Source organism: Sceloporus occidentalis, unplaced genomic scaffold (assembly GCF_023333645.1).
Source record: "Sceloporus occidentalis isolate IW3139 unplaced genomic scaffold, rSceOcc1.0.p SCAF_33, whole genome shotgun sequence".
Taxonomy (NCBI): Eukaryota; Metazoa; Chordata; class Lepidosauria; order Squamata; family Phrynosomatidae; genus Sceloporus; species Sceloporus occidentalis.
In genome coordinates this window covers 4,862,501-4,872,522 of record NW_028317013.1, presented here as the reverse complement: position 1 = coordinate 4,872,522, position 10,022 = coordinate 4,862,501, and the positions used below count along the sequence as shown (strand labels likewise).

General features: G+C 41.2%; 1 protein-coding gene across 1 annotated transcript in view; it reads right to left on the bottom strand.

Annotated features, from left to right (window-relative positions):
* Window positions 1-9,733: 9,733 nt before the first annotated feature.
* The window catches only part of LOC149298367 (UPF0739 protein C1orf74 homolog), a 792-nt gene continuing 503 nt past the window's right edge, over window positions 9,734-10,022 (bottom strand). Inside the window, exon 1 of the mRNA XM_089487512.1 lies at window positions 9,734-10,022. This exon is cut by the window's right edge and continues 503 nt beyond it. Coding sequence (XP_089343638.1) covers window positions 9,734-10,022 — 289 coding nt within the window.

Genomic DNA, 10,022 nt, shown 5'->3' with positions numbered 1-10,022 from the left:
TCCTGACCCTGACAAAAGCAGCTAATTTCTGAATAATGTGTTGGCTAAACAGCAAAATAATGGACTGTAAAAGAAGCTACAAAAAATTCCATCTGTACCCATTTTCACCATTAGGTGGTACTGCTTGTATGCATCTTGGGCACATACTCTCCATTGTTAACAATACTAGATTTGTAAAATATGAGCAAATAGCTTAAGGATCTGTAAACGTGCATCATGCAATAGTGCAATGCTTTTAATTCAGCCCTGCATTATGCATTACTCATGTGTCCCATAACAGTTTTTCAAACTCCATTCCTAGAGGGTCTCATTTAACCAAGATTTACACAATGTCTTTTATTGTTATTACATATTTAGTAAAGAAATTTGTAAGATTTTGGCATACCTGGCCATTACTGTGACAAATATTATAAAAAAAAACAAAAAAAAACAGTGTTGTTTACTTAAGTGGGAAGGTGCAGTAAAATAATTAAAAAGGCATGCAAGACCTTTAAAAGACGTACTTTAATCCTAGCAGGACACTTTCTGTGTGAATAGAGTGTCACTTGGATTAGCATTTTCTACCTAAGATATTGTGCTCAATTGTTTTGAGTCTTCAAAGGAAAAAAGGGAAATGCGTGAATTTGCAAGATAATACATATAGCAGTATGTGTTTGTTATTCACAGCTCAGACAGGGAACAGAGAAAATTTGTCACCTTATACCTGTGAATTAAACTTTTTTGCTGTTGTTACCTCAAGAAAACAATAAGAGACCAAACCCATAGTGCTGCATTTACATATCAGAAAAAAATAACTTTTATAAGGAATATAAAGGCAGACGTTAACTTCCAGCAAAGGGTGCTGGATCTATGGACACAGTCTTGTAAAATAAAAATAATTTAAAAAGTTGCACTAGTAAAGTGTTGAATTGTTGGTAGAAATATGTCTTTTACATGCACACCTGGGAACTTCCCAGACAGACTGACCCTTCTGCTCCATATGGGAGCGGGACGAGATGGGAAGACGAGTCAGGGCTATCCTGTATAGGAGTCATAGATTAACATCAAAAAGAAAGCTGGCAGTTGCCGTGGCACTTGACTTGCCTGTGTCTACCATGTAAAAAAACATTTTATGTCTTCTAAAGGGCCTATAACCCATGAGGACCTCAGCCAGGTGGTGGGGCCACTTTACACACCTGCACTGAGAAAACAATAACACAATGTGACATATATATATCTTAACACAGAATTTGTTGGCAGGTATATTCAGGCCATCTAGTCTGCGCTTTTTTCTGATGTAAAGATTCAGAGCTTAATCAGCCACTGTTCTTGACTTATATATTTGCCTGTCCTTTGTGTGTTTGAATTCCCTCACTCTATTAGCCGCTGCCACTTCTGCTGGGAGGCTGTTCCATTTATACAGTATCTAACAAAAGTGAGTACACCCCTCACATTTTTGTAAATATTTTATTATATCTTTTCATGTGATAACACTGAGGAAATGACATTCGGCTACAATGTAAAGTAGTGAGTGTACAGCCTGTATAACAGTGTAAATTTGCTGCCCCTTCAAAATAACTCAACACACAGCTATTAATGTCTAACACCTTGGCAACAAAAGTGAGTACACCCCTAAGTGGAAATGTCCAAATTGGGCCCAAAGTGTCAAAATTTTGTGTGGCAACCATTATTTTCCAGCACTGCCTCAACCCTCTTGGGCATGGAGTTCACCAGTTTCACAGGTTGCCTCTGGAGTCCTCTTCCACTCCTCCATGACATCACAGAGCTGGTGGATGTTAGAGACCTTGCGCTACCCCACCTTCCGTTTGTGGATGCCCCACAGATGCTCAATAGGGTTTAGGTCTGGAGACATGCTTGGCCAGTCCATCACCTTTACCCTCATCTTCTTTAGCAAGGCAGTGGTCTTCTTGGAGGTGTGTTTGGGGCCGTTATCATGTTGGAATACTGCCCTGCGGCCCAGTCTCTAAAGGGGGGATCATGCTCTGCTTCAGTATGTCACAGTACATGTTGGCATTCATGGTTCCCTCAATGAACTGTAGCTCCCCAGTGCCGGCAGCTCTCATGCAGGCCCAGACCATGACACTCCCACTGCCATGCTTGACTGTAGGCAAGACACACTTGTCTTTATACTCCTCATCTGGTTGCTACCACACACACAGACACCATCTGAAGTTTTTCTTGGTCTCATTGGATCACGGGACATAGTTCCAGCAATCAATGTCCTTAGTCTGCGCAATCCATGTCCTTAGTCTGCTTGTCTTAAGCAAACTGTTTGCAGGCTTTCTTGAGCATCATAGAAGAGGCCTTCTATGGTCTGAGCACTGACAGGCAGACCCCCCACCTCTTCAACTTCTGCAGCAGTTCTGGCAGTACTCATACGTCTATTTCCCAAAGACAACATCTGGATATAACGCTGAGCACGTGGATGCAACATCTTTGGTCGACCATGGTGAAGCCTGTTCTGAGTGGAACCTGTCCTGTGAAACCGCTGTATGGTCTTGCCCAGCATGCTGCGGCTCAGTTTTAGGGTCTTGGCAATCTTTTTATAGCCTAGGCCATCTTTTTGTAGAGCAACAATTGTTTTTTTCAGATCCTCTCAGAGTTCTTTGCCATGAGGTGCCATGTTGAACTTCCAGTGACCAGTATGAGAGAGTGTGAGAGCGATAAAACCCACACATGCTCCCCATTCACACCCAAGACCTTGTAACACTAACGAGTGACATAACACCGGGGAAGGGAAATGGCTAATTGGGCTCAATTTGGACATTTCCACTTAGGGGTGTACTTAATTTTGTTGCCAAGGGGGGACAGCAAATTTACACTGTTATACAGGCTGTACACTCACTACTTTACATTGTAGCAGAGTGTCATTTCTTCGGTGCTGTCACATGAAAAGATATAATAAAATATTTACAAAAATGTGAGGGGTGTACTCACTTTTGTGAGATACTGTATACCACCTTCTCAATAAAGTAAAACTTTCTTGCATCACATCTCAGCCCCTAACCCACTAGTTTCAGATTGACTTTTTTCTCTCTTTAACATTTCTGCTTTCAAATAAATGTTCCTCTTGTACTTTGTTAAATCCCTTTAAGTATTTAAAAGACTTCATTTACGTGATCCATTGCTTTAATTATTGTATTGGTTAAACCGATTTAAAGATGACTTATTTATTATCCACTAGTGTGACATACTGAAAACTGAGATGGAATCACTCACCATGGAATACAGGGCATGTAAAGACACACTGAAGCAATGCAGAGAGAACTTAAAGGGAATTCCTGTGCAGCAATCCAAGGTAACTTTTTTTTTAATAACTTATATGGGAACCATAAACTTACCGAGTCCAGCACTGAAAACCATCTGTCAGTTACAATAATATTTTAAAAGATGTTTAGTTAGATCATGTTACACTCAGATACCTACTTAAGGCATTGTCAAGCAATTTAATGCAAATATCCCATCATTTGCCATAACCCCACAATGTAGCTCACTTGAGAATCATACTTTCATCAAAGGAGGAAGTTGTAAAACAATTTAAGGCCCCTACCTATGTTGTTTGAGCAGATGACACATTAAACTGTACCATTACATAATGCCTACATCTGTGCAGTTCCTCTGTATTGCAACTACCACAAATGCCAACTTAAAACATAACATAGCAGCAGCCCTCACATACATTAGTTATATACTCTGATCAGCCATAACATTGTCATTAACATGACAGGTGAAGTGAGTAACACTGATAATCTTGTTATCATGGCACCTGTCAGTGGGTGGGATACATTAGGCAGCAAATTAACCCCTTAATGACAATTGCCGGTCCTGGCACGGCACGGAAAAGCATGTGCTTTACGACAATTGACGTGCCAGGACCGGCACGTCTTTAAACGGGTGCAGAAAGCGATCTACTATCGCTTTCTGCACCCAAAAAGCGTTGCTGAATGCCTCGACCTCGAGGCATTCAGCAACGCCGCGATCGGCACGAAGGGGCCATCTCTGGCCCCTCCACGGGGCGTCAACATCCGCCATACTTTGTATGGCGGCGGACGCCCGTTTTAAAAGCGTTTAGGAGGCGATCGACGATCGCCTCCTAAACTTAAATGGTGTCGCTGGAATGCCTCGATCAGGAGGCATCCAGCGACACCAAACACTAACCTTTTGATGGGCTGTGACCGCTCCGGAGAGCGGTCACAGCCGCAGCTGCCGGCAATCTTCGCCATCAAGGAAGATGGCCGCCGTCCTGTAACAGGAACCACAAATTTTAAAAGTTCGCTAGATGGTCCAGACCATCTAGAGAACTTTGGCTCCACTTGCAGGTTGAATACAGGTACTGCATTCACCATGCAAGTCAATGGAGCCCAGCTTTCTAATCACAGTGTGATTAGTAAAAATAAATTAAAAAATAAAATAAAATTAATAATAATTAGAAAAAAATAGTAAAAAACAGTAAAATGTAAAAATCATTTCCCACTGATGTCACTATCAGGGGAACCTCCAAGTTGAAAAAAAATGTTAAATTTTTTTTTAAAAAAAATAAAAAAAAATATATATATATATATAAAAAATATATTTTTGTGAGCAAGTCCTAAAATTAGCATATTAGCTTAAAACAATTCTCGCATGGAAAGAGTTAAAATACTGGCATATTAAATGCCCGTGGGGTGTCTACTTTTAAAAAATGTATGATTTGATGGGGTAAATTGAATGGGCCAGGTTCAACAACGTCCCAATTAACACGGGGGGGAAGGATGGCCACACATCTAATTTCCAATTAGAAAAATGCACACGTACCAAATGTGGCCTTTTAGTTCCCCCAAAAAATGACACACCCATGCATGTGGGGTATCACTGCACTCAGGAGATGTTGCTGAACACATTATGGGGTGTCGTGTGACAGCGGCATATACCAGGAGCTGTAAATTCATACATAAAGTAGGTGTGTGTGGGAAAAATACACACACAAAAATATTACTGCAAACTTTGAAAAAATGCTGGTGGTAAAATATGTGCATGCAAAGAGTTAAAATACCAGCATTTAAAATACCCTGTGGTGTCTAGTTTTGAAAAATATATGGTTTTGTTGGGCACACTGAAATGGCCTGGCTCAAAGATGTACCAAATAGGGCATGGGCAGTGGATCCCAAATGCCAAAGTTCAACATTGAAAAAAGCGCATGCCCCAAATGTGGCCCTTTTGCCCCAAAACAGCCAGGCAAAATCATTCATGTGAGGTATCGCTGTACTCAGGAGATGTTGCTGAACACATATTGGGGTGTTTTGTGATAGTGACATATACGAGAACATTTTAATTCATACCTGAATTAAAATGTGTGTGGAAAACCAAATGCAAAAAAATGACTACCACAAAGTTTGACAAAGACTGGTGGTAGATATGGTGCATGGAAAGAGTTAAAATACTAGCATTTGGAATACCCTGGGCTGTCTAGTTTTCAAAAATATATGACTTGATGGGGTAAATTGCATTGGCCGGGTTCAAAGATACCCGAAATGGCACATGGGGGGAAGAATTACCAGATTTGGAAAAAATGGCTTTGAAATAGCAAAACGCTACCTGTACTTATTGCCCCATAATGGGTAGAAAAAAGCAAAAAAACATAAAAACATTGGGTATTTCTAAACTCAGGACAAATAGTAGAATCTATTTAGCAGGTTTTTTCATTACCTTTTATAGATGAGTAAAAGATTTTTCAACTAAAAGTTAGAAACAGTCATTTTTTTCTAAATTTTTCACCATATTTTATAATTTTTTTAATAGTAAATAATATGATACAATCAAAACAATGTCATCTAAAGAAAGCCCTTCTTGTCCTGAAAAAAACAATATCTAATGTGTGTGGGTTCAGTAAACGGGAAAGAAGAAAATTACAGCTAAACACAAGCAGCGCAGAAATGTTAAAAAGGCCATTGTCACAAAGGGTACAAAAAGTAAAATCAGCCTTTGTCTCGAAGGGGTTAACATTTCTTCCTCAAAGTTGATATGGGCAAGCGTAAAGATCTGAGTGACTTTGATAATGGCTAAATTGTGATAGGTAGATGGGTCAGAGCATCTCCAAAACTGTAGCTCTTGTGGGATGTTCCCAGTCTGCAGTGGTCAGTACCTATCAAAAGTGTAAGGAAGAAAAAGCGGTGAACCGGCGACAGGGTCATGGGTGGCCAATGCTCATTGATGCATTTGGGGGGTGAAGGCTGGCCCGTGTGGTCAAATCCAATCTACTGTAGCTCAAATTGCTGAAAAAGTTAATGCTGGTTCTGATAGAAAGGTGTCAGAACATACCCAACAAACGTGATGCACTGTATGGGGCTGTATAGCCCCCAGACCAGTCAGGGTGCCCATGCTGACCCCTGTTTACTGCCGAAAGTGTGAGCATAAGAACCGAACCACAGAGCAATGGAGGAATGGTGGCCTGATCTGATGAATCACGTTTCCTTTTACATCACATGGATTGCCGGTTGCGTGTGCGTCACTTACATGGAGAACACATGGCACCAGGAAGCATCCATGGAGAAGCATTACAGGACTTAAAAGATCTGATGCTAACGCCTTGGTGCTAGATACCACAGCACACCTTAGGAGGTCTAGTGAAGTGCACGCATCAACAGGTCACGGTTGTTTTGGTGGCAAAAAGGGGACCTCCATAATGTTAGGCAAGTGCCCATAATGTTATGGCTGATCACATCATGCAACAGTTCCCTTTTAAAGGAATAGCCCATTTTGTAATAAAAACACTTAAATTGACTATAATTTATTTTGCGACGAAAGAAAGACCATATAAAACCAACAATATCCATTTTATTGACCTTATAGAAAAGTGCTGAGACAGTTTTGGGAACTCACCTGCTCAGGTTTCAGTAAGTTGAGCACTGTAGCAACATTTACCTTAATGCAGGCCAAGTAGCCTTTTCCCATTCTCACTTAAGTTTGCCTCAGATGCATAATGATTTGTGTTCAAGGTTAAGACAGTTGCAAAAAAATGCAGAATAATTATACAGCTTTAGCATTGAGGTAGTTAATTTTCTGACCATCACAATTTACATCAGAAATAAACCTTTGCTTGTTTCTTATTTCCACAGGGTCACATCTCTTGCTGGGTGCCAGTCTTAATTCTTTTTTTTGCAGGTCTTACAATGTTTATTATATCTGCTCATATAGAATGTGTTACACACTGAAACCAACAACGACTTTAAATTTTCATACTGACTAAGTTTGATGTTATTTTTGTTTGCCTTTTAAATAAAACAGTTTCATCACCGTTGTGAGATGTAAGGATCTTTCCAACCTTCACAGCAAGGAACAATTATATATGATGTTATTATTTATTATTATTATTATCTTTTATTTATACAGCGCCAACAGTTTACGCAGCGCTTAATACAATACATGAATTCAAGGCAAACCGATACATTAGGTGGAGAGAGCCCGGCTCGCAAGCTTACAATCTAGAGGGAATGGGGTGACAAACGATCAATGACAAGGAAGTTCTAGCAGCTAAGATGGTATTCTTCTCTGAAGAAGTGGCTTTTTAGATGTTTCTTGAATGTCGGGAGGGAGGGTGAAAGCTGAAGGTTCCTTGGGAGTAGATTCCAGAGATATGGGGCAGCTCGAGTGAAATCTTGTAGATGGGAAAAGGAAGAGGTGATGAGTGAGGAGGAGAGCCTTTTTTTTTTTGCTACAATATAAATAACTATGACTATGTGAGCAATATGTACAATGTATTGGTCTTGATCAGAAGTTTTCTGACTACATATAAGGGTTTCTGCAAGCTAGTTGTTCTCCACCCTCCTCATTTATGACTAGATCGAAATCACACATTCATCTTGCATTCCATCAGGATCTATAGTACATTTTAAATGTTACACTGATCTCGGTACATAACAAACATATGGTGTATTGTATTATTTTCAGTGGTCAATTATCCACAGAACATAATCAGTAGAGGGACAGGCCAAGACCAGGTGGGGTTGGGGTGTGGTGGTGGCCAATGGGTCTAGACCCACCACTCCCAGAAAAAAAAGTCTATGGGGGCTCAGCCCTAGGGCAGGGGCGACCAACGTGCGGCCTGCTGGACTTCGAGGTGCGGCCCGCATGAGTGAGCAGGACCGGTCTGACTCACTCACGCGGTGGTGTGCTGGTCCGTGGGCCGGCAGACCACACTCAAAGCGGCCGCCCGGCTGCGAAGTTCAAAGCCGCCGTTGTGCGTACGTGACGTTCGAGGGGACGGGCCCACAGAAGGTGTTCCTCGTGGCAAGGACAGGGTCATCACACCAGAAAAAAGTTAAAAACCAAATGTGTAAGTATTACCAATGGACATGATAAAAGTGTAATTTCTGCTAGCTTTTGCTACTGTGGCTGCTTGTGCATGATAGCAGTGTCATTGCTATATTAAATATATATGATTACTAACAGCAATCACACTCCTATCATGCACAGGCAGCCAGTACATGATGGATCCTGGGCATCATTGCTGTTAGCAATCACACTCCTATCATGCCAAGTCAGCCAGTAAATGCTGGAATCTGGGTATGCCTGGGCATGCTAGGGGTGTGATTGCTGTTAGTAATCATATATATATTTAACATAGCAATGAGACTCCTATCATGCACAAGCAGCTTATACAGGCACATAACCTACAGCCTCCATGTGCCCTGCCCCCCTACTTACACATCCATGCTATCACATGCATATTCATTCATCACAAACATTCATTCCCTCATTCACATACACTCATTCATACACCCATTCCCCACCCTTACCTGAACTGCAGATCTTCCAGTGCCGCTCGCAGACTTACGCAGGGGTGCTTGAGCGCAACGCAGATGGAGACGTCTGTTTCAACTTCTCTTGACCTGCCCAGGGGAACAGGAACGGAGCGGAGTCACGTGAGGTGACGCGCATTCACGTCACCACGCTGGGTTCCTGCTTCCCCTCGATGGAGCAAGAGATGCTGCTGAGCAACAAAGAGGGAAGCAGCAAGGTCCCTGCGGATGATAATTTTCGGTGGGGTTTTTTTTTGTTTTGGCATTTGGCCAAATTAACCCTGTATTAATATGCATTATAAAGCTAAAAGGCCATATTCTCTCTCAGTGAAAAATGAGTGTGGCCCACGCACGCATACATTTCTGATGCCCTAGGACTTACGAATGCTATAAAAAAACAAGTGACCAATCTTTATGAAACCCTTGGCTTCTGGCCCCCTTCTATAAAAGATATAGGACACTTGATCTTAGACAAAAAAGGCCACAAAGAAGTGTTGCATATCCCACAAGGATTTTTGTGTGGTGTACTGGTACCAAGGGAGCCCTGCCGACTTTCACCACTTTTTTCTGAGCTGTGGTGGACACTATTGGATCATCAAAGGCTTCTGCTTCTTCTCCCCTAGGAAACAGCAATATTTTGTTTGTGTTTTGTATAAAAAAATTATGTTACTTAGTGCCACACTGAACTCCAGTTGCTGATGCCACAAACCTACTTTCAAGTAATTTCCACTATTCACAACAGAATAGGGTAATTCTTATTTTACAGTTTATTGAGGTGAGATGGGCAAAAAAAAGTATAGAACTTTTGAGTATTATTACATTTCTTCACATGATGTGGTGTTTGGGAAGAATATATTTGCAAACAACAGGTTGGTCAAGGAAAGCAGAAGCTTTGCTTCTCAAACATTTTTGGGCCAATCAGTTAACAAATATGTATTTAGAATACTTAAATGCCTTCAAAGAGCAACAGCAGTTAGAGTTACAGTATCCGTTAAAATTTCAAGGTCCTTAAAATGACTTTGGCTAAGAAACGTTTGCCTCAACTTCTCAAACCAATCTTCAAAATGTTTCTGTAAGATGTGGCATACAGACTCAGGTACAGTGAAGGAATAAATGTGTCTCCTTTTGAGTCCTAACCTAGAGCAATCAGCTTGGACAGTCAAATGTCTCAGGGGCACCAAAGACAAGCAATTCTCAAAGCCGCTTGTAGTGTCAAACCAGTATACGGCAGGGAAATTTAAAAGG